We start from the raw sequence: 25,690 nt of genomic DNA on the forward strand, positions 1-25,690 counted from the left end.
CTCAGCCTAACTTTTTGGCTCCACTTATTAAGAATGTATATGATTTAATTTTTTATAATAGCCAGCAGTTTAACACAGCTGGGTATTTGCTTTCTCCCCTATCAATGATCTGCTACCACTTCCTATCATTGTATCATACTGACCTTTAATCCAGCCTTTACATACAAACTCAGTTATATATCCAATTCCTGTTTTAATGGGTTTTGATAGATTTCCCTGTGCTTATTTATTTATAGAAATGATTTACTATTTATATTGTTTTCACGGTACTTTTATTTCTGTGTTTCATTTTGTTTTGGAGGAGCCACCCTGTATTCTAACAAATATTTCTTCGTTGGGTATACATGAATTTTAGATAAGTTGTTCCATGTAAATAAATGTTGATGATTCTTTCTGCCAGTATCTGCAGCTATTATTATCTTTACTCTCCAAGTTGTTGTTGTTGTTTTTTTTGAAAGGAATTTATTATATTCAATCTGAGCCATGAGAGGGACTCTGATGTTAACTAATAGAGATGGCTGCCCCTCTCTGGCATCTACATTATGGATTTATTGACTACTACTGAATTTCTATAACACTAACATCCTTCAGATTTCAAAACTGAGCTAAGATTTATTAAAGATTCTGCTACTGGTAATCAACCTTTTAGCTAATGGAGCACATACTGAGTTTTTGCACAGAGAATGATGGTTCCCGACCAAGGGGGTTTGGCTCCAAAGACTAAGTGTTGCTCTGTGGCTTTGGCAGGCCTCAGAGGAGCCTGGCTGCTGGGAACTGAAATGCTCAGAGCTTGCCAACCCCAAACCACTGTGTTCTGCACAGCTCTCTAGTGCTAGGAGTTTGTGTGCCAAGGAAACAGAAACCTGTCTAGAATATAAACTATTTTCTCTTGACTTTTCCTTTAGGAAGACTAGAAGAGGTTGAACCTGTAAGTTGTTTTATGATTAAAAAATAACTTAGGACTTTACCTTGGAAGTTGAATACTACAATTTCATACAGAAAACAAAATGGCGCATTATTTATGCTCCCCAAATTACTTTATTCCCAATTATCAAAATGTCTATTAATTTTTTAAGTGATTAATAAAATTGTGGTGGTGGTGACACTTATTTCAGCTCTTGAACTAAAGCAGTCCCTGTGTGTGAAAGGCCTCAAGTTTTAACTGTGTGATGTAAGCCTGTGACAGGATGGAAATTATTCCAGCTGCGTGGTTATATATAAGTGAATGTGGGTTATGTGGGCAGGTAATGCTGATGATATTGGTAGCCCGTAAATTCACTAGCTAACAAAACTTTTTGCAGGATTGCATATTCTTTAGAAATAAGTCTCAAAGCTATTAGGAATATATATGTTTGACCTATAACATTGGAATTGACTTTACTCACTTTAATTCAACCATCCCTGTCTCTTCTTATTTACCCTCTCTCTATTCTTTCCTATTTCTCCTTCAGTACATACTTTTCTCCATCCAGTTTTCATCAGAGGGAAAGTTTTCTACTTAATCTAGCACAAGACTGAGATGTAAACCTGGGATCTTATGAAATTAGGGCTTAACTTACATTCAGTACAACTAGTACTATTCTAAGAAGGTAGACTCTTGTGAAAAATCAGTAAAACTTGGAACACAGAAAAGATTAAATTCATAGCATTTGAATAGCTTAATTTCATTAGACCTGTTGCCTGATCGTTTATGAGGATTCCTTGATTTCTTTTAGACCTGAGTTTCTCCACCTCAGCACTACTGACTTTTTGGACTGGATAATTCTTTGTTGTGGGGTCCTTTGCTGTTCATTGAAAGATCCTCTACCCACTAGATGCCAGTAGAACCACACCCCACACCCCAAATCTCTCCAGACATTTCCAAACGGCACCTAGGGAGGAAAACCACTCCCAGTTGAGAACCACTATTTTAGACCCAGGTACCTGGACACATGATGTTATAAATCAATACGTTATGCGTAGGTTTTTTAAAAAAGTCTGTTTTTAAAGACTGGATGTCCCCATCTTATCGCATTATTTCCTACAGCATTCAAATTCAAAAGCTGATGACCAATGCTAACAAAGCCTGAATAGATAGAAAGTAGACATCTTCCTTTTTATTAGATAATATGTCCGGCAATGAAAATCCCTGGATACAAAGAGCTTGTTAAGATGTATTATGTCAGATGAAAGTTCTATTTTAATAACTCGTTATTAGATGGACATTTTATTTTAGAAAAATGGATAATTAGCATTTTGGCTTATCACTTTCTCTCCATGAATACAAATAATTAGATAGACAGACAACCAAGAGAGACTTCATTAAATAATGGGTCTAATCAGCCTGGGACTAGAGTAAATTAGAGGTTAGACTTCCAGCTTGAGAGTTGGAACTCAGGGTTTGGTGGCAATGTCCTCTCATTCATCCAGGATATTTCTGTGGATTGACCTCATGTTGCAGTCAAAAACCAGAGCACAGGTCAGTTAGCTAGAAATAAAAGTCGAAATTCAGCTTGGGAAGCCATAGGCTACACTGCATTTAACTTGCAGCTGGATACTTGCAAGAACACATTCAAAGCATAACTACAAGTCTTATGGTGTCTGGACTTAGCAGCTTCAATTTCTAGATAATGGCCCATTATTAATGTGGAAATATTAGAAAGTTTTCCAGGGAAAAAATATCAGCCTGGAACCATTCCCCTTTGCATACATTATACACTTTACTGCCATCTGTGGTTATCCATACTACGCATAAAACCTAACTATTTTTCCAAAAAGGACTACAAATAACACTCTATTTCTTTTTGAGAACAGTCTTCCCAACACCCAGCTAGGAATCTATTTTAAAATTAATTTTCTTAAAAGATTTTTTAGTGTAATCTATCCTTTTGTTTCTAAGAAACAAAGCCCAATGCTGTTTGATTTGGAACTATCTTATCGCTCAGAGAAGACAAATAAGCATTAGTGGAATTTTCCTGGCCTTGGTCTTCTTTTAAAGCTTGCAGTGCAGTCTTAAGAATGGATCACAATTGTTACTTAGATTTCCTCTGTGGGGCAGTGGGGGAGCTCAGGTCTGAGAAATTATTCTTATCATGAGATGGAAGAATGATTTTATTCACCATTCATACTCCACATGCGTGATCCACACAGAAGCCTTTGCTCTGTGTGTCCTTAAGCTGCATCTGACATTTTACCTCCTGATGTTTTCTAAGTAGCATTTTTCTACCAAGCAGATTTGTGTGGGAAAAAAAATTAAGGTAACAAGTGTACAATCCTTCTGAAACATATTTAAATTTATTACTAGCATATTCTAAGAAAAATAACAGAGCAAAACCTAAACAGAATGATTTTACAAGTTCTGAAGGGAATCCTCACATGATACAATGCAAGAAATAAAAAGCCTTTATTTCCCCTCGAAAATGTGTACGTGTGTCCTTCTATTTATTAATCACATGATTTGTTATCGATGCATCTCTACTCACCCCTAAGAAGGGTGGATCCTAATAACTAGAGAGTCTTTAGGGGGCTGGGTGAGTGGTAGGTGTGAGCATTCAACTTGCAGGAACCCAGAGAAATATACTGCTTTGTAAATAAATGGAGAGATATAGAGTCTAGGGTGTGTTGCTTGGAAGAAATGAATGTTTGGAAGGGGAGAACCTTTTTCCATATTCCCATATCATCTTCGGTGAAATTTCCATTGTCCACTTATACTCTGTGGGGTGGTTTTTCTTTTGTGGGAAATGAGCAGTAGTGTTGAATTTTACTCAAATTTGCCGTGGGACAAATGTGGAGGTTGCTCAAGGGTAGCTAATAAATTAGTTGCAGAAGTTAAGAAACAGAGAGTCAAGAGTTGAGAAATCTTTGCAGAAGTACGCAGCTAGAAAGGGGCAGAGAGGGATTTGAATGCTAGTCTTATGACAAAGCCAATGCTTGTTTCTATTCTACTATGCTGCTGGAAACTGGTTCCATTATAATTTTCCCAAAACAACTTAAGTTCTTTTGGATGAGATAGAAGCAGAATATGAGAGAATGTTGAAGGTTGATGGTATTGAAATTATTCTATAAAATTATATATATTTATATATAAATGTTTATATATTAAACTTTCAAAGCCCTAGTGTTAATAGCTTTTATTTTAAATTATGTCTTCATTGTTTGACCCATTTTGGAAAATATGGTTTATGGGCAAATGTATGCTTTTGGAACCAAAAAGGTATAGAAAGGATATGGCCACGGTATCATAAACTTCTTGTCTCCTCTAACAAGAAATAAACACTTAATTGGAGCAAATCCCATTTTTTGAAATGTTACCTAAACTTTGCCTAAAATTAGCACTTGTTTGTTTACAGCCGTTGCACACACACACACACAAAATGTTTTCATAAAAATTAGAACTAGAAAAATTATTTGACTTTTCACATTCGCCCTCTCTGCCTCACCCCCTCATTTCCCGACTCCCTACTCCCCACCGAGTGAATTATATGGTACTGAAAGGTTATTTATTTATTTTTATGATCAGGCCAATCAATAATATATTCCTACCTAATTCATTAGATTGTTAATTAGGCCCTGTGTTTTAGATCTGCGGCTACAGACTGGAGCCCAGGAGTGAGGCAAGGAAGCTGTGCTGAGGATTTGTATGTTAGCTGCAGCACGCAGCCAAGATTCTTGCAAGGTTCAGATTTCCTTCTTTTAAGGCGAGAAGGAATCCCATTCTCTCCATGGCCTGTCAGTAAACCTATTTTGTAAGTGAAACAAAAATTAAAAATTTGTTTACATTATGCATTGGCTATGCTTTAACATTTTATGGCAACTGATCTGGTTTCAGTTAAGGACCTTATTTTTTTTTTCAGCTTTAAAACATGTAAAGTTGCTACAGTATTTGGTGCCTGCGAGATGCCCAAATTACTCTTTATCAAAATGATCCCATGGAGAGTTCTAAAATCTAGTTACGTAGACTTTGGAGAAGACTCTAAGAAAGTCTGAAATCTGCTCTTAAAAATGTGGCCAAGATGTACCATAATTTTCAACAAAGCGGTTTGGTTCATTCATCCTGCAAGTAATTTGTTTATTGTTGTTGTTTGATCTTCTGAAGCCTGAGTGGAATCTTTAGTTTGTCTAGTTTCTGCAATCTTGGGTCTTGGAAGAATGGTAATTTTCAGTTTTAACTAATTGCTATGCTTTACATGGTTACAGGGACTGTGCATTTTAGAAAGTCACTTCATTAAAGCATTAAAATACTGTGGGCTCAGTAATTTCATTTACTGGATCAATAACCCATGATATCTAGAAGAAGATTTAAAATAGTTTAAAAATAATTATTCAAACAAGAAAGGGATTTCAAATTATAATTACCATAGCAATAAAGGAAAAAGAGACTCCAAAGCAAGTATAAATATTATATTTAACCTTATATCAGATTTCTATAACTCAAAGGGTTTAACTTGTCCAATAGTAGATTACAAGATCTTAGACCTGAAATAAACTTCAGCAATCATCAAGCCTGGATGTAGAAATTCAAGTTTTGTTTTGTTTTGTTTTTTTCTTAAAAACCACTTATAATTCTGTATCCGGACAGCCTATTGCAGTTCATTCTTATATAAGGTGCTCATTTTCTTAGAGCATTCACAAATTTCATATTCAGTTTTTTTCCCTAGGTATTTTTCATGTTAGTTGTTACTGTGCATTAGAGTTCTTTTTATTCTAGTTCTGTTTTTCCTGATGGTATTATTTTGTACATTCATATTGTACAATTTTGTACATTCATATTGTAGCTGGCTACCATTTTTTAATTCTGCTATTAGTTCTAATCATTTTTCTTTGGTTGGTTGTGTTTGCAAGGAAGATTATCATATCATTTGGAAATAATGATGATTTTTCTTCTCTGTTCCAGTGTTAATACCTCCCCCAACCCTGCCTCTGGGCTTCAGTTATTTTATTGAACTTTCAGAACAATGTGAAATAATTATGATATCAGTGGGCATTCATGTCTTGCTCCCAGCCCTAACAAGACTATATCTAGTGCAGAGTTTCCAAACTATATTCCAAACTCTTATCCCATAAGATGTTAATCAGTTTCCTAGCCCCCCACCCCCCCAAAAATAAGGTGAGGTTTCCAGATAATTTTCTGGAACTCTGAATTAAGCAAAATGAGACAGATTTCCCTAGTGAATGACTTTACATAGCCTTTAGTGTTTAATATGCATTGGCGGTCTTCAAGAGGTGGAGAATATATGTGGCATTTCTCAACATATTTGTCTACAAAACATTGTTTTTGAAGACCATTTAGCTACCACCTTACAACACGTGACTGCTACCCTGGTAGGGCACTGTGATGTTGGTTTTGGTTTTGGTTTTGCTTTCAGAATGATATTCCTTATCACATTAAATAAATCCTACTCTTAGCTTACTAAGAGTGTTATATAAATAGAATCTTCTACTATGTGTTTCTTTGTATCTGACTTTTGCTCAACATAATGTTTTTAATATTCATCCATGTTGTTGATTTGTTTTCAATGCTAGATAGTATTCCCTTGCACAAGTGTGTTGATGAAAATTTGTGTTATTTGCAATCTAAGGGTTTTATAAATAATGCTGCTCTAAATATTCTTGTACATGAATCCTGGTACATAAAAGAATGCACTTTTATAGGATACATATATCAGGAAGTAGAATTCCTGGGTCTTAGGGTATATACATATATTCAGGTATACAGGATAATGCTACAGGTTTTCAAAGTGTTAATATAAACTTAACACTCTTACCAGTTATTGCTTGAGATTTCCAGTTACTATACAGTACATTCTTTTTAACACTTGGTATTGTCAGACATTTTAATTTGGGGCAACCTGGTAAATTTGCAAACACATCTTATTGTTTTAATTTGTATTTTTCTGATTACTAATAATAGGCACCTTTTCTTATGTTTATTTGCCATTTGAATTTCCTTTTTTTACGTAACAATTGAATTTTGTCAGTCTTCTGTTGCTTTGGCTGTCTCCTGTCTTTTATTACTGATTTGTAAGAATTTGTTACATATCTTGTATATTAACTCTTTCTAGGATACACACACACACACACACACACACACACACCCTAGGAGAGGGAGAAAATATATACCGTGGACCCTGGAACAACGAGGGGGTTAGGGGCACCAATCCTCCATGCAGTTGAAAATCCGTATATAATTTATAGTCAGCCCTCTGAAGACATAATTCCTCAACATCCGTGGTTTCACATCTGTGGTTTCAACCAACGGCAGACCATATAGTACTGTAGTATTTACTATCGAAAAAATAATCCCTGTGTAAGTGGACCCCTGCAGTTCAAACCTGTTGTTCAAGGGTCAACTGTATAAATATCTCTGTGGCCTGCCTTTTCACTCTCTTAATGTCATCTTTTGAAGGACAGCTATTCTTAAATTTAATATGGTTTATTTTCTCAGTCTTTCTCTTTCTTGTTAGTGCTTTTATGTCTTAAGAAAAAATTTCCTATTCTGATACTATAAAAGTTTTCTCCTGTATATTTTTTTCTTAAAGCTTACTGTTGTCTTTCAGATACAGGTTTCCAATTCACCAGAAACTGATTTTTGCATATAAGTAAGAGTCTAGATTTACCTTCTTCCATGACTTTATCCAGTTCTTCCAGCTCCACTTTTTTTTAAAGCCTGATTTTTTTTCTCCACTACTCTGCTTGGTGCTTTCATCACAACTTTTTGGGCCCTTTACTGTGTTCCATGGGTCTCTTTGTTTGTCCTTGTGCCAGTACCACCTTGTTCTTCCTCAGCGGTGTTTTAGCTTTCTTGGCCCTTTGCATTTCCATATAAATGTTAGAATCAACTTATAAAGCTCCAGAAAAGCCCGAGCAGCGGGGGCGGTCCCTGCGGCCGCTTCTCACCGCCTTCCCTTTCTCCGGGAGGTGATCGTCGAGGCTGCGTGTGGGGGAATGCTGGAGCGGAACTACCAAGCAGAAGCAGGCATTGCACTGTCAGTTGTCATCAGGTTTGCAATCAGATTGGAAAAGCTGAACTTGAAGCTTCCTGCCTTCAGTGAGGCCGAGAGATACCTACTGCTCGCATAATAAAAGACATGAGCTTCAACGTAACTTTCCACCTTTCCTATAAATTCCGATTACTGTTGCTTTTTACTTTATGCCTGACGGTGGTTGGGTGGGCCACCAGTAACTACTTTGTGGGTGCTATTCAAGAGATTCCTAAAGCAAAGGATCTCATGGCTAGTTTGAACAAGGGTGTAGTTTTGGGGAAGAAAGGAACTGTGACAGAGGAAGCCTCTGTGAAAAAAGCAAACCTTAACAACTGCTCTTCTGTGTCTCCACACCTCAAAGGCCAGAACAAGCTCGTTTTCAAACCAGATCTCACTCTGGAAGAAGTACAGGCAGAAAACCCCAAGGTGCACAGAGGCCGGTATCACCCTGAGGAATGCAGGGCTTTGCAGCGGGTCGCCATCCTCATCCCTCACCGGCACAGAGAGAAGCACCTGCTGTACCTGCTAGAACACCTCCACCCCTTCTTGCAGAGGCAGCAGCTGGAGTATGGCATCTATGTCATCCACCAGGCTGGAAGTAAAAAGTTTAATCGCGCCAAACTCCTGAATGTGGGCTATCTAGAAGCTCTCAAGGATGAAATTTGGGACTGCTTCATATTCCATGATGTGGACCTGGTGCCCGAGAACGATTTGAACCTTTACAAGTGTGAGGATCAGCCCAGGCATCTGGTGGTTGGCAGGAACAGCACTGGGTACAGGTTACGTTACAGTGGGTATTTTGGGGGTGTTACTGCCCTAAGCCGAGAGCAGTTTTTCAAGGGTTGAGCTTCATAGAATGAAAATAACCCGGCCACTGCCTGAAGTGGGTAAATATACTATGATCTTCCACAATAGAGACCAAGGCAATGAGGTGAATATAGAACGGATGAAGCTCTTACATCAGGTGTCACGTGTCTGGAGAACAGATGGGTTGAGCAGTTGTGATTATAAATTACTCTCTGTGGATTACAATCCTTTATATGTCAACATCACAGTGGATTTCTGGTCTGCCCCATGACCCTGGCTCTTCTGGTGACATTTGGAGGAACTGAATATTTGATTGCAATAATTTTGGCCTAGAGACTTCCCCTAGTAGCACACATTAAGAACTTGTTGCAGCCAATTATTGAGCTGATTCTCCCTCTTTCATATTTTCTTAGCAGAACTCCTGGTGATATGGAATGTAAAACAATTGTTTTGATCATGAGGGTTAAATATTGTAATGTAGATACTTGAAGGACTAAGTATAAAAGGACCACTCAGAAGATACCATGAAGGCTATTTGAGAACTCTGATTGAAGGAGATTTATTTAAGTTTGAAGTGACACATATTTTCTGGGATAAAAAGTGCCACAGGAGATCAGATTGCCGAATGTTCCAGAGAACCAGAATTGTTCTTGTCCAAGCAGGAAAGGGTTGAAGATATATTTCTGTTACTCATTTATCCTGCATGGTCATCTGGGAAGAAGCGGGTCCCAGGTGAGAAGAAGGCTGAAGAAGAGGGGAGAAAGGTGAAGAATGAAGATGCTGCGAACTTGGGACCAAAGAGGTGGCATAAGGACCGCATCAGGCGGAGAGTGGCTCCGGTGGTTGTACCGTTGCTATGGCTGCTGCCCTGTGGCAGGTGTCACCTGTCTAGATATGCCTTCCAGTAACATTTTATCTACTAGTTTCTGGAACATTTTTGTAAAATGATTTTGTACATGTAGGATATGAAATAGCAGTTTACAAATTACATATTAACTAATAATACATCAGAAGTACCTCTGTAGTAAAATATGAAAAAGCAAAAAAAAAAAAAAAAAAAAAAAAGCTCCAGAAAAGAAATCTTGTGGTATTTTGGGATTTTTGATTAAGATTACCTTGAATCTATAGACCAGTTTGAGGAGAATTTACATCTTCACATCGTTAAGTTTTCTATTCCATGTCCATGTTATAACCCTCCATTTATGGGGAGCTTTTTATTTATTTATTTATTTTTTGTTTTTGTTTTGTTTTGTTTTTTTTTTTTTTTTAGTCTCTGCTTTACAACAAAGTCAATCAGTCATACATATATATCTGTTCCCACATCCCCTTATGGAGAGCTTTTTAAATGCTTATCAATAAAGTTTTGTTATTTTCCCCACAGAGGTCTTGCACATATTTTATGATATTTATTCCTAGGTATTTTATATGTTGATGCCGTTGTAAATGATATACTTAAAATTTTTTATTATTGCTGATATATTGAAATACAATTGATTTGCATTCTGATTTGTACCTAACAATTCTAACTTTAATAAAAATTATAACAAATTATAGATGGATTATTTGATACCATTTTAGGGGAGGAATATTTTTCCCTTCTTTCTTTCTAGGTACTTTGGCCAGCCTAATAATTAAATTGACCTAAGACAGATTAACAGGAGAAAAACAAAATTAATTTTGTCGATATGGGAGCTCATAAAAATATGAGACTCAAAGAAGTGACCAAAGCAGGCAGCTTTTATACCTTTTAGAAAAAGAAACAATAAATTTGTGAAGAATTAACAAGACAAAGAAGTCTGGGCTTGGGGTAGTAAGTTAGTGAAGAAGTAACAAGTTTTGTTTATACAGCCTTCTTGGCCCTAAATTCTCTATCTCTGGTGATAAGGATGTCTCTTTACCTTCTAGTACAGGGAGGGTACCTTCTACGTGACAGATGTATTTCCTGCGTTCAGGGGAACAAAGGAGGGTCAGAGTATCCTTATTGCACAGGCTATTTCTTAAGTAACTCTAATTCAAAATGATCAGTATTCCAAGTGGCATATTTTGGGTGGCTTGCCTTGAACCACATCACCATCATGTCATCTGTGAATAATTTTATTTTTGTTTCTTCTTTTCCAATCCTTATATGTTTCATTTTTTTCCCTGATTTGCTGCACTGGCTAGGAACTCAGTACAATATTGCATAGCAATGGTGATAGTGGAAATCCCAACTTCAAAGAGACAGTTTCCAACATTTTACCATTAAATGTGAAGTGCAATGTTTGCTATAGAATTTTTGTTTTGTAGAAACATTTCATTAGATTAAGGAATCTCCCTGTTACTTTTCCTTAACTAAGAGGTTTTTTTGTCTCCGTTGGGTCTTCGGTGCGGTGCGCAGGCTTCTCATTGCAGTGGCATCTCTTGTTGTGGAGCACAGGCTCCAGGCACGCAGGCTTCAGTAGCTGCGGCATGCGGGCTCAGGAGTTGTGGCTCGTGGGCTCTAGAGCGCAGGCTTAGTAGTTGTGGGCGCACGGGCTTAGTTGCTCCACAGCATGTGGGAATCTTCCCAGACCAGGGCTCGAACCCATGTTCCCTGCATTGGCAGGCAGATTCTTAACCACTGCACCACCAGGGAAATCCCTGACTAAGAGATTTTAATCATTAGTTGATGATGAATTTTATCAAACTCTTTTTCTGCATCTCCTGAGATGATCATATGGTCATATGATTTTCCTTTTGAAGTGATCATATGATTTTATTATTAATGTTGCAACTTACATTGATTTTTCTTCCTAATTCTTTTATTTTTAAAAATTTCATACGAGTTGCAAGTTTCATTGAACATCATTTTTACTTGAAATAACAGCCAACAGACAAACTATGAATATTCAGATTTAGTTATTTGGCAGACATTTTCTAAAATGAGTGAAGTGAGCTTGTCACTTCAAGAAAATAACAGGCAGTATATTTAACTAATGACAAAAATTGAACTTTCAAGTCAAAATTAGCATTTTGGAAAATTTCTATTTGTCACCATCAGCTTTTTGGTTTTCCAAAACTTAAAGGCTTTTCTGATGAGGTCAGTGGTAACATCAATAAATGTGTTTAAAATATACATTTGGAAATATCAATGTTTCAAATATCTGCATAACTCATTGGACTAATATTTTTCCACATTAGCAGTGTATCATGTTATAAAATCATGCATGAGTTGAAGATCTATGCAAGATACAAGCTAGACAAATGGATTCTAATGCAACATAGACAATTTTATTGATATGGTTTTAGATTCCATATTGCAAATAAACTTTAAGAAACTGCCACTTGTCAAATTTTGGTATAGATTCAAATAAAAATATCCACAGTTATCTCCCTTTTAATATGACATACCTTTGTGAAGCTGGATTTTCTTCATCTACTTAAGCCAAAACAACATGTTTTAATGGATTGAAAGCAGAAACAGATGTGAGAATCTGGCTATCTTCCATTAAGCTAGAGATTAAAGAAATTTGTAAAAATATAAATAATATCATTCTTTTCATTATTTTTGTGGAAACTATGATTACTTTTCATAAAAAAAGTGTGTTACTTAGGTTAATATGAAATTGACATATTGGTTTTTTTAAATAAATGGATATGTAAATTTTTTAAATTTTCAATTTCTAATATGGTAAATATTAATACATATTCAGCTCACATAAACAACAGATCCTTAGAATACTCAATAATTTTTAAGTAAATGACACCGGAGACCAAAAAGTATGAGAACTACTGCACTAGGAATAACACCAGACATCCTAAGTTTATGAAAGTATAATGTTACTTAGCACATTTATCCTCTTCCCATGACAATGTAAGAACTTTAAGATATTTGAACTCCATTTACTTTCCCTCTCAAATTATACACTATTTTACGGTATTTTAATTCTAAAATTTCCTCTTTTTTTTGTTTTTATGAAGCTTCACTATGATATGTTTAGATGTTGATTTATTTTTATTTATTTCGCCTGGGAGTCATCAGCTGAGCCTTTTGAATTTGTAGATTCTTATAAGTTCTGGAGAATTCTCAGCCATTGTCCTCTGTCCATTCTCTCTCTCCTCTTCTCTGGTCTTTCAAATAAATTTGTGTTAGGCCTTCAAATTGTATTCTCTGTGTCTCTTAACCTATTTTTTTTTTAAATCTCATGTTTCATTCTGAACAGCTGCTCCTGTCTTCTAGTTCACTAATTCTCTTTAGCTTTGTTTGCTCTTTGTTCAGCTAATTTGCTGTTAAATACATTCATTGAATCCTTCATTTCATGTATCATATTTATCAGTTATAGAACTTCTAAGTGGTTCTTTTTCATGTACAGTCCATCACTTTTTATAGTTTTCATTTCCCTGCCAACATTTTTACTTGGCTTTTATCTCCTTGAACACAGTGAACATAGCTGTTTTAGTCTGTGCCCTGTAATTCCTTATGTGGAGCTCCTATAGGACTGTTTCTATTGGTTTTCTCTAATGGTGTTTTGTCTTTTCATATATTTGAAATTGTATTTGTAGCAATAATTTGAGGCCTAGGGTGCTATTATGTTCCTCCAGGGAAGAGTTTCTTTGCTTTTTCCAGGTGTCTAAGGTCATTTAGATGTTTAGGACTACATAATGTAATTTCCAAAATTGAGGTTTTCAGAGCCAACCAATTGACGTGAAAGAAGATGATAGATTTTTGCAAGACTGGTTTATTTCAAACTTACTCTTAGGATACATCTTAGGAGTCCTAGTCTGTCATGTCTGCACACAGGTTGGAAGAAGAATTTCCAGACACGAAGTATTTTAGAAAAGAGTGAGTTTATGAAGAACAAAGAGCAGAGTTAGTGAGAGGCCCTTCAAATACAGTGGGCCAACTTCCTGATAGACCAGCGAGAGCCGGCCCCCTTTGTGGGCTAGTAGCCAACTTTTATAGCCTCAAGACAAAGACAATTCCTGCTGGCAGGATGGCATTAGGTGATTGGTCAGGATGCTACAAGGTTACTACATGGTGATTATTTTGCTTAATATGGGGTGGGGGGTGCACTGTCTGGTTTAGATTAGGAGAGCCCATGGCAACAGGTGCTATGGGAGCTTGGTTAATTCTGGAATTTTTGCCCTGTGTCCTTGATGTAGGGTGTCCTTTATGTAGGGTTCCACATAGTCCAAAGTGGATGCTGATTTACCCTTTTTGGGCTCTGGATTCTGATCTCTGTCCTCCTAGACCCAGGAGCCTGCCAGAAACAGAACTTAGCTAATTATTCCAGAGCCACAAATGCCTCCAGGGCAAAAATAGTCCTTAGTGTTGGTGTACCTCCCTGAGTTCCAGAATTCTCCAGACTGGCAACTCCTCACTATCTTGTTAGGTCTTGGATAGTCTTAAAGAGATGGTTTTTATATTTTTTCCGGTTATTTTAGTTATCTTACATGGAAAGATGGTCTGAATTTTGCAAGTTAACATACTGAAGCAGATATTCTCATGCTGGTTTCTTTCTTTCTCTTCCTTCCTTCCTTCCTTCCTTTCTTTACTTTCTTTTTTTCTCCTATTGAATGATTCTTTAAATTCCACAGTGTTTTACAATTTTCAACAGTTTCACATACATGATTTCATATAATTCCATAATAACCCTTTTTTCCCCTACCCCTATGTTGCCCCTCCCTCTTTCCTCTCCCCACAGGTAACCACTAGTTTGTTCCCTATATCTGTGAGTCTACTTCTTTTTTGTTTTATTCACTAGTTTGTTATATTTTTTAGATCCCACATGTAAGTGATATCATACAATATTTGCCTTTCTCTGTCTGACTTATTTCACTTAGCATAATGCCCTCCAAGTCCATTCATGTTGCTGCAAATGGAAAAATTTCATTCTGTTTTATGGCTGAGTAATATTCCATTGGATATATGATATACCACGGCTTCTTTATCCATTCATTTGTTGATGGACATTTAAGTTGCTTCCATACCTTGGCAATTGTAAATAATGCTGCTATGAACATTGGGGTGCATGTATCTTTTTGAATTAGAGTTTTTGTTTTTTTCAAATATATACCCAGGAGTGGAATTGCTGGGTCATATGGTAGTTCTAGTTTTAGTTTTTTGAGAAACTTCCATACTGTTTTCCATAGTGGCTGTACCAATTTATATTCCCACCAATAGTGTGCAAGAGATCCCTTTTCTCCACATCCTCGTCAGCATTTGTTATTTGTAGACTTTTGATGATAGCCATTCTGACAGACGTAAGGTAATATCTCATTGTGGTTTTGATTTGCATTTCCCTGATGATAAGTGATGTTGAACATATTTTTATGTACCTGTTGGCCATCTGCATTTCCTCTTTGGAAATATATCTATTCAGGTCTTCTGCCCATTTTTTAATCAGATTTTGTTTTAATGTTGAGTTGTATGAGCTGCTTATGTTATGTTGGATATATTAACTTCTTATCAGTTATGTCATTTGCAAATATTTTTTCCCATTCAGTAGGTTGTCTTTTTGTTTTGTCAATGGCTTCCTTTGCTCTGCAAAAGCTTTTAAGTTTAATTAGGTCCCATTTTTTAAAATTTTTGCTTTTATTTCCTTTGCTTTAGGAGATAGATCCAAAAAAATATTGCTACAATTTATGTCAAAGAGTGTTCTGCCTATGATTTCGTCTAGGAGTTTTATGGTTTCTGGTTTTACATTTAGGTCTTTAATCTATTTTGAGTTTATTTTTGTATCTGGTTTTAGAAAATGTTCTAATTTCATTCTTTTACTTGTAGCTTTTCAGTTTTCCCAACACTACTTATTGAAGAGACTGTCTTTTCTTCATTGTATATTCTTACCTCCTTTGTTATAGATTGACCATAAGTGTGTGAATTTATTTCTGGGCTGTTTATTCTGTTCCATTGACCTGTGTGTCTGTTTTTGTGCCAGTACCATACTGTTTTGATGACTGTAGCTTTGTGGTATATTCTGAAGTCAGGGGCATGATTCCTCCAGCTCTGTTCTCCTTTCTCAAGATTCTTGTGGCTATTTGGGGTCTTTTGTGTTTCCATACAAATTGTAAAATTTTTTGTTCTAGTTCTGTGAAAAATGCCATTGGTATTTTAATAGGGATAGCATTGAATCTGTAGATTGCCTTGGGTAGTATGGTCATCTAACAATATTAGTTATTTCAATCCAAGAACATGGTACTTTTTAATGATAATGAATTTGAATATCCTCTGTTCTTTGGTTTTTGCATTTCCAAATTGGAAGGAATGACTTATACTACAGCTTCCTCCCTGAAGCCTGCAAGGCACATTTTTCTCCTTATTCCCCAAACAAGCATACCCTTAGGATATACAATACATGTATATCTCTCCCTGTCTCCAATGAAGGAACATAACCCCACTAAGACATTTTTGTTTCCTTATCTCTTCCATTTACTCATTTTTCTACCATTTCCTTCCACTTTCAGCTTGGAATTCATGTTACTAGTGCCCATAGTTATTTCTCAACTTTGAGTTTTCAGTACACCACTTGCCTCAATCTCAAGCCCTGGATCAAGCTCTAGCTAAACTCTTTCTTCATCGTTGCCTCTGTGCTCCTAAACAGTGTGAGAAAGAATGCATAACCTTACAGTATATTCATCAAAAGTCTATAATTTCTAAATTCTAACTGTGGCACAATTGGCAATCCTTTTGATTCTTGCTCAAAATATTCTCTTTCTCAAAAGTTCATGTCTCTTCCCAAGTCTGTTAAGCTTACCTCTAAGTCTCTCAATAATTAACCCTTACTTGCTTTATAGAAATATAAGGGAATCTGGAGTAAACTCTAGTTGTATTCCAATCTTGAAAGGTCACATGTTTCTCCTCAGTCTTAATTTTTTTTTCCTGTCTCAGAGGAAGAGGTGTCTCTACTTTTTCAAAGGCTATTCATCCAACTGTACTCTTAAGTTTCTTTTATTTATTTATTTATTTATTTATTATTGAACTATAGTTGACTTAAAATATGTATTAATTAGTTTCAGGTATACAGAAAAGTGATTCAGATATATATATCTGAATACATATATCTGAATATAAAAGAAGTAAATATAAATACACTTATATTTAAAATATAAAATTCTGAAAAGGATTTTCAGATTCTTTTCCATTATAGGTTATTGCAAGATATTGACTATAGTTCCATGTGCTATACAGTAGGTCTTTGTTTTTTATCTATTTCATATATAGTGGTATGTATCTGTTAATCCCATACTCCTAATTTAGCCCTACCCCACCCTTTTCCCCTCTGGTAATCATAAATTTGTTTTCTACATCTGTGAGTCTGTTTCTGTTTTGTAAATATGTTCATTTGTATTATTTTTTAGATTACACATATTAGTGATATCATGTAATATTTGTCTTTGTCTGACTTACTTCACTTAGTATGATAATCTCTAGGTCCATTGACGTTGCTGCAAATGACAATATTTCATTCTTTTTATGACCTAGTAATATTCCTTAAATTATTGACTCCTATCTTTCCTGGGTTCTCACTCCATTAGTGGCTCCTTTTCTTGTATTTGCAATTACTCCCTCTTCACCAACCCCCCTCTCAAACTACAAACCCCCTAAAGCATCCTCCAGCCTAGAAAATAAAACAAGATGAAAAACACCAAAAAAACTGTATTGAATGAATGTCAACGAATGTTCAATTTATCACTAGCCTTATATGCTGGCAGAAATTCTACATGACAATTAAGAGCATTTGTAAGGTAACATGATTTTCCTTGCTTCCAAAGCAAATTCTGACCAGAACATAAAGAACACCTCTAATGCTATATAATTAACAATATGTTTGTGGAAATAAAGTTCTCATGCTTGGTACTACATACAAACCTCCAATATATTTCCCATTTGTTCTTCATAACCTCTGACTTTTAGGACTGATTTCAATTCTAAGTGCCGCTCACCAATCTAGCAGTGTTTGAGAGGTAATGGAAGGATTTACTACACTATCATCTAGTGCGTGAGGGATCCAAATTTACCATTTTGTTTTTCATCCTTTTTTATCAGGCATTATGGTCTAATTTGCCATTGCTAATTCCTCTAGGACAATATTTCTCAAACCTAGATGCCCATTGGAATCATGTGTGAAACTTAAAAAAAAAAACTTACATGCAGGCACCATCCTCAAGAGTTGTCTGATTCAAATAGTCTGGGGTGAAGTCAGCCATTATAATTTTTTTTTTTTTTTTTTTTTGCGGTATGTGGGCCTCTCACCGTTGTGGCCTCTCCCGCTGCAGAGCACAGGCTCCGGACGCACAGGCCCAGCAGCCATGGCTCACGGGCCCAGCCGCTCTGCGGCATGTGGGACCTTCCCGGACCGGAGCAGGAACCCGTGTCCCCTGCATCGGCAGGCGGACTTTCAACCACTGCGCCACCAGGGAAGCCCCATTATAAGTTTTTAAAAGCTCCTTTGGTCATTGTAATGCACAGCTAGTTGAGAACCATGTCCCTAGTTGAGTGACATGTGAGATACTAATACCATAGCATAAATCAGCTTTCTCTCTTACTCTCTTTATGTGATCCACCTGGATAGTATGTTAGCACTGAGTCCTGAGCTCATCTTCCTGAAGGGAGAGGAAAATAATCCAGAGGTAAGTTGGCCTCAAAATCAGTCAAATTTTGTTATGATCTGATAGTGATAGTGAAATATGAATTACTCCCATTTTCTCAGTCTATAGGTGAAAACTCTTTTTTGGTTTGAAAAGACTCATTGTTTGCCTTCCAGTCCAGAGAAAGCAAACTGCTTTCCTTTGGCATGCCTTCATGATTATACAGATCCATTTTCTAAAGGAAGTTCCAAATAAAGAGAACACATCATCTACGGTGACGGAAAAACATAGTTTTATGGTGCTGGTTTTAGAATTATCTCCTGACATTAACATTTTTATGCGCCCCTCTATTAAGTTTTATGCTTGGATATAATGTCACCAGGTAGGAATCAAGGTAAATGCCATATCCCAAATCCACAGAGTCAGAGCCAAACTGTGGGTTATCACATCTATCTTTTTATGTGCTGTTACTCAGTGTATGATTTATACACACTGCTTTTGAAAGCTGCATTAACTGAAAGAAGCTAGCTTGTGGAGGGGCAAAAAAGTACATATACAGGCTGGCTTGTTGAACTGTGTTGATTTCTCTCTAGAACAGTCTTTACAATTCTTTGTTCACAGAGGTCTGCTGAAAGTGACTCAGTGTAGATGAAAACAGCTTGCTTAACCATTCCTGAAACACAGGAAAAATTAAAATACATTTTTTTCTTTGTCAAGCAATAAAAACAATGCCAGATTGTTAATGCCTTTTTTGTACCTTTCACTTGAAAGACCTCAAAAGAACATCGAGGAGAATAAAGGCAAAGTCTATTCCCCAATGGCGTCATTATACATGTTGAAGCCTCTAAAACGAAAACTCTAAAGACATCAGGAAGAGTAGAGGAATAAATGACAGCAAACTGAAGAGTGTGTCTCCAGAGCTTTGTTCAACCTGCTTTGTTCAAATTTATTCAAATTGCATGATGAAAAGCAAAGATTTCATTTGTTTCAACATTAAAGTAGTAAATTAGTGAGTTGTGAGTTGCTAATTGTCCTGTAAAGCATTTAAGGTGCCAGGGGTGCCCCATTGCCGATACTTTAAATTGCATTCTCATGCTTGAAGTGAAAGCAACCCTTAGAATAGTATAAAACAATGTTCTTAATAATTTAAGCTGGTTCGATTCAAACATGATTTCCGTTCTGAAATATTTATCGAAGCTCCTGCTTTTATTTGAGATGAGCAAGTTTCATTTTAGACTTCAAGACATCAAATAGAAATTCATTTTCAATATGGGGCTAAAGTAGGAAGATAGATTATCTCTCTCCAGTGTTGTGTTTCATCCCTGGCTGTGTCTGCTTACTTGTAGGGTATAGAATTAGCAGGTTTGGTTAAATTTTACTTGAATTTTTAGCGACCTTTTCTAATCCTGACTGTTTCATAATTTAATGTCTTGACCTTCGTTTTCTGTAGAGCCACCTCAGTGATAAATGCAGAGATTTAATAACTAGAACTGGTTGACAGGTGACCTTTCGTACCTGGCCATTTCTCTTTGCTGGGGAAACCACACTGTTTTGCAAGTTTTAATTCACAGATTTTAATTATCTATTGTATTGTCTATAAGCTTATTCATGGAGAAAAAAGTAAAGGTTAAATATTTCATTCTTCTTACTGATTAAAATGTAAAGTGCTTGGCAGTTGTCCCAATATATCATTCAAAAAGGAAAGGGCAGTTTGTCAGATTCTTACCCAAAGAAGAGAGAAGGGGAATTTTCCAGAGTGGTTGGTAGGAAGCAGGATGGAGAAAGTGGCCAGGAGGGTGAGCTGTCTCATTAGCTGGATGAGGGTGACCGTGGCCAGGAGGGTGAGCTGTCTCATTAGCTGGATGAGGGTGACCGTCTGTGTGTGTGTGTGTGTGTGTGTGTGTGTAAATTTAGAGCAGAAAAACAGAAAGAAGTCTTTAACTATATGTGTCCTAGTTTGAAGAGAAAAGTGACTGTGACTCAACAAAAGGTGAAACTTGCCGATCAGAGTGAATGACCTGTTAGTTTTGGTCATTCTTTTTTTTTCCAACCAGGCAAGGATCAGTTGGGCATGTCATGGTAAATTGGTTCCTAGAGTCCACCTAAATAATATTTACACACAGGAAAATAAAGCTAATTATTAAAATACCACAGACTCTTAAAAAGAGATGAGAAGAGCCATGTCTTCCTCCTTACCTCCATAGTATCAAGGATTTCTGGCGCTTACGTTCTTCAATGTTTATGCAAACGAGAATCCATTTCTGTTCTAAATGCTCATGCTTCTGGTAAGATAAAAATAAAAATCAGCATGCCTGTAAAATGACCTACAGGATGAGCATAGTATCCCAGGCAGCCAGTGTCCTAGAACCTTCATGCCTTCTTCATATGGAGAGGGGAGCGACTCAAAGAGTTAGAGGAGGGCTTGGCGTCTCGAGCTGACTTTGCTTCCCAAGGACTTGAAAGCAGCCCCTGGGGGCTTCTAGAGTGCATTTGCCTCAAGGAGGCTTTCCGACACGGGGAGGTATTCTCTTTAGCCACGGAGACCAGCTTATAACAACATCCGCCATGGCCTTTTGTTTTCTCGAACATGGACTGTAATCATTTAGTGCTTCAGAAAGAAACACAATTCACTGCTGCTATGAAAAGAAGTTTGAAAAGCAAATTGAGTGAAAAGATGTGGAGGACCATTTTAAAGCCAGTAAAACTGGTCATGATTAGTTTATCTTAGACTAAAATTTCAGTCGTATTTCAAACTGAAATATTAAGAAAAAAATGTCCACATAATTTCTTCTGCCATCATAATGCCATTGTCAGAAAGGAGAGGTTAATTCTACCCCCATGCAAACTGTAACACTCCTGAGGAGACTTTCATCAGCTAAGAACTTTGTCCTGTTTTGTTGAAATTCTTGGCCGCCAGCATGGTTAAAAACATTAATTTATAATTTAATATAAATAATTTTAATATGATACTGGGTGAGATTTGAGGTGTTTGCCTATATGTATATTAGGAATAGTGCAAATTAATAGTAAATATTTCTTTAATATCCCCCACTTCTTAATAGTGCTGTGAGTGCATTTCATGAAAGATAATATGTGCTCTCTTTTTAACCTGAAAGACATCTAGTACCCACTGGACATCATGTTTGTCTCAATTTCCTCAACTCAATCATGGGAAATAAAAACTAACTTTCGAAGAATTTATTAGGAGAACTGAATGGAATAATGTAATAAAGTGCTGGGCAGGATGACTGGCCCATAGTATGTATTCAATCATGTTAATATCAATAAATATAATACACCATACTTATATATCTCCCTCACACTGCTTCTTCCCTCTCTCATTCTCTCCCTGCATCCCAGACAGGAATCAAGTCCTTTTTCTTATAAGGAGGCAAATGTCAAGATTTGTTTTAGCAGAGAAAGGACTTGTTTTTCAAGGCAATCCCTTAGACCTTTAAAATAGTATATGAATTGACCCTAGTTGATCATAAAACTTCCCCACCTACTTCAAGGCTGTGTACTGAGGTTAAAGCTCACACTGATTAGAATTCTAAAATTATTTCACCCTTAACAGAGCCTTGCACAGAATAGGTACTAGGTAAAAATTACTTGATTGTTTACTAGATGTCACCAAATACTTAACTTTCCCCAAGCTGACTGTTCCCCAAGCTGATTTCCAGATATGCAGGTATAGAGCCAGTATTATTTTGCAGAGGGAGAAAATACCCAAATCAAATAAGGCAAACCTTGGAGATATTGCAGGTTCAGTACCAGACCACTGCAATAAAGTGAATATTGCAGTAAAGTCACACGAATTGTTTTGTTTCCCAGGGCATGTAAAAGTTATGTTTACACTATACTATAGTCTATTAAGTGTGCAATAGCCGTATGTCTAAACAAGTACATGCCTTAATTTAAAAAATACTTTATTGCTAAAATACTCTAACCATCATATGACAACGTGTGTTGCTGCACACCTTCAATTTGTGAAAAACGCAGTATCTATGAAGCGCAATAAAACGAAGCACAGTAAAAACAAGGTATGCCTATATAATGATGTTACAACTAAAAAAAAAAAATCAGTGTCTCAGATGTCAAATAAAAGAAAGCGTTTGAGGGCTTCCCTGGTGGCGCAGTGGTTGAGAGTCCGCCTTCCGATGCAGGGGACGTGGGTTCGTGCCCCGGTCCGGGAAGATCCCACATGCCGTGGAGCGGCTGGGCCCGTGAGCCATGGCCGCTGGGCCTGTGCGTCCGGAGCCTGTGCTCCGCAGCGGGAGAGGCCACAACAGTGAGAGGCCTGCCTACCGCAAAAAAAAAAAAAAAAAAAAGAAAGCGTTTGACATTTGTGAGCTTTCTCTTAACAGTGACACAGTTGCCTAGACAGGATCGGCTGTATATTTGTGGTGATCTCAGTTTATAGACACAGCCCAAGCCCAAGCAAAGCGTTTGGCTTGATGTTTTGAGTGTACAAGAAGAAAAGACAAAGAGGTCAAGTTTGTTTTTAATAAAGAAAAACAAAAAATAGGGACAAGTCAACTGAAAAGGAGAATTGAAAGTTAAGATGAGGCTTGATAAAGTGGAGCCAGATAAATCTTTCCAAAGGTCTCGGAAAATCCAGGGCCTCAATCTACAAAGAAACTGCTTACTGAGGCAGAACTGAGCTAGTGGACACATATGGAATAAATTTTCAAGCAAGGGCCTCAAATCAAATAACATAAATGAGCTCAAGAAACAGCAGGATGTTTTAACAAAGAAAGTTGAGATCACAAGATGCAGTGATAAAGCTAATAAAAGGAACTGAGATAACCAGATAAGAGCAGCTCTTGGGTCAAACCATCCATTCATGCCCAGGTGCGTCTTTCTTTTTATCATGGCTTACTGTAGTTTGAAGATGCCTTCAAACATATAAATGAGTCCCTTGCGCTTTAACAAGCTCTTGCTGTTACCTGAAGCTTCTGATTATGATTAGGATTGTTTCATTCATCTAGCCCTGCACTCCTATCATACTGTAAAGATGGTTCCTGCAACCAAGTGGTAAATAGAACAGTCACTCCATGCAGCCATGTCTCCTGGCACCTCATTCAGGAAATCAGACAGCTAGGCAGGTCTGAGAACAAGAAGTATATGACATGCAGAAGTTTCTTACCACTCTGGCCGTGGTGACAATATGGCCAAGCGAATAGTATAAAAGAAAGGGACACTTTAAAGATCACCACCTATCCCCAAAGTCATTACATTCGTAGCACCCTGCCCAATTACATGTTTGTCACATAGACAAGAGGCTGTTATTCCCAGTGTTTGCCCTCAAGTTGTTAGTCAGCTGCTGACCTCATAAACTGCACAGCTGCAACATCCTGATATGTTGTCATGAAACAGATTGTGATGTCTTAATTGATCACTCTCAGAGGTCACAATTGTCAAGTGAAACCAGTACACTGATTTTTATTAGTTAAATTAAGCTTTGTTACAGCAGAACCAGCTGATTCACTTTAACGACTTGGAAATCCAATGCAGATTGCTACATGTTGTAGATTAGAACACATCCAAGGCTTTTTCTTTATATCTTTCTTTTTTCTTTTTGATTCTTTTTTAATGTGTGGAGGCCCTATCCTCAAAATGTTTTTATTATATAGTGAAGCAACTTCTTGGAACAATAAATGGAACCTAACCCCCCTGTACCATATGCATCTTGGTGATAAGTTGGAATGTGCCATGTGACCCACACAATTTAAATCAGGCATTGATTTGTGTGACTCTAAGTGAGTTTGGAGGACTCAGCTAAGTGTAATGGATGTCAGGCCCAGCTGCAAATCGCCTGGCAGGAATAACATCGTGTTCTTCCTTATCATCCCCAAAGACTGTGGGCTCCTGGGTGCATGAGGAAGGGGCTTAGGTCAATGCCTGATTCTCAGAGGCATCCCCTTGTGCCTCCATTTGCCCACTGGTGAAGTTTTCACTATGGCACCAACCTAGAGAACCCCATTTCCAAGTGCTCTAATATACTCACCCACTTTGAGCAGACCTATTCTAACCTGGTGCCTGGATCACCTGCTGTCCACCTTAGTTCAGAAATCTTACTGTAGCAGGAGTGATGGACAGTCCCTTTCATAGCAGAGTTTTAAGGCACTTCACAAATGGACCTTTGTGGGCTGCATAAGTAAAGTTATTTTGAAATTCTTAATTTGACATCTCAAATAAATGCCCTTGATTCTAGTGTATTTTACAGTGTACCATAAAAATGAAATCAAAGAAGTAAAGTTAAATCATGTAATAACTGTTGGCATCCAGAATACAATGGGAAGCATAAGGATGCTCATCAAAGCAATTTTTATGTGATTAAAAAAATCAGATAATAGCTAATGCCCAGAAAGAGGCAGATAGGTACATTATGGTACATCCATACAATGGAATATTATGCAGGCGTTAAAAATATCTCTAAGGACTATTTACTAACATGGGAAAGTTTAATGATGTGAAATTAATTGAAAAATCAAGGCGGCCAAATTGTATAAATGGTATTGTAGCAGCTGTTGAGTGGTGGAAATATGGAGAGTTTTAATTCTTTTTATATTTTTCAAGTTTTCCACAACAAGCCCATATTACTTTAATAATCAGGAAGATAAATAAAAGCTGCTTGAGTAGGTTTGTTATAACATTTGCTGCAGGAGTCTGTGTTCAAGTCACCTTAAATCTAACAGGTCTGGAAATGAGCTCCTGCTTCCTCCCTCGGTCTGTTTCTCCTGAAGCCTTCTCCTTCTCAGTTAAAGGCAGCTGCAGGCTTCCAATTTCTTAGGCTAAAATTCTGAAGTTATCCTTGACTCCTTTCTCTCTCTCAGATCTCACCTTCCATCTACTGGTCAACCCAGCAAGCTCTACCTTCAGAAAATAATCCAGCATGTGACCAGCTTCTTACCACCTCCTCTTCTGCCCAACCTGGTCCAAGCCATCATCCTCTCTTGCTGGGATTATGGCAGCATCCTGTTCTCACAGTTTCTACCCCTGCCTTCCTTGTGTCAGTTTTCCACACAGCAGCCAAAGCTGTTACAATGTGAGTTGGATCAGTCATTCCCCTGCCCAGAACCCTCAGTGGCTCTTAAGTAAAAGGCCCTAAGTGATGGCTCCCCTGCCACCTCTCTTGCCCCAGTACTCACTTGCTATTCTCAATGCTCTGCCAGACCACATTGCCCTCCCTATTGTTCCTCTCCTACCCTGGGGTATTTGCAGTGACTTTTGCTTTTGCTTTGCAGGAATGCTTTTTTTTTTTGCAAAATCCCATGGTCAGCCCTTTTACTTCATTCAAGTTTTTCCTCAAATATAATTTTTTCCTGAGACCTTTTCTGGTCAATCCACCAACACACACACATACATTCTCATAG

At 37.2% G+C, this 25,690-nt stretch overlaps 2 protein-coding genes across 3 annotated transcripts in view; both read left to right on the plus strand.

The window, feature by feature from the left end:
• Positions 1 to 25,690, plus strand: part of ST6GALNAC3 (ST6 N-acetylgalactosaminide alpha-2,6-sialyltransferase 3) — a 581,164-nt gene that overhangs the window by 327,890 nt on the left and 227,584 nt on the right. The gene's annotated exons all lie outside the window — the stretch shown is intronic.
• LOC309800059 (beta-1,4-galactosyltransferase 4-like) lies at positions 7,849 to 10,223 on the plus strand. Its single transcript, XM_082613875.1, is given in 2 exon segments — positions 7,849 to 8,797; positions 8,799 to 10,223. Coding segments are annotated over 2 exon segments (972 nt in total). The 5' UTR covers positions 7,849 to 8,066; the 3' UTR covers positions 9,040 to 10,223.

The sequence above is a fragment of the Mesoplodon mirus genome (genome assembly GCF_964341445.2).
Source record: "Mesoplodon mirus genome assembly, chromosome: 3".
Lineage (NCBI taxonomy): Eukaryota > Metazoa > Chordata > Mammalia > Artiodactyla > Ziphiidae > Mesoplodon > Mesoplodon mirus.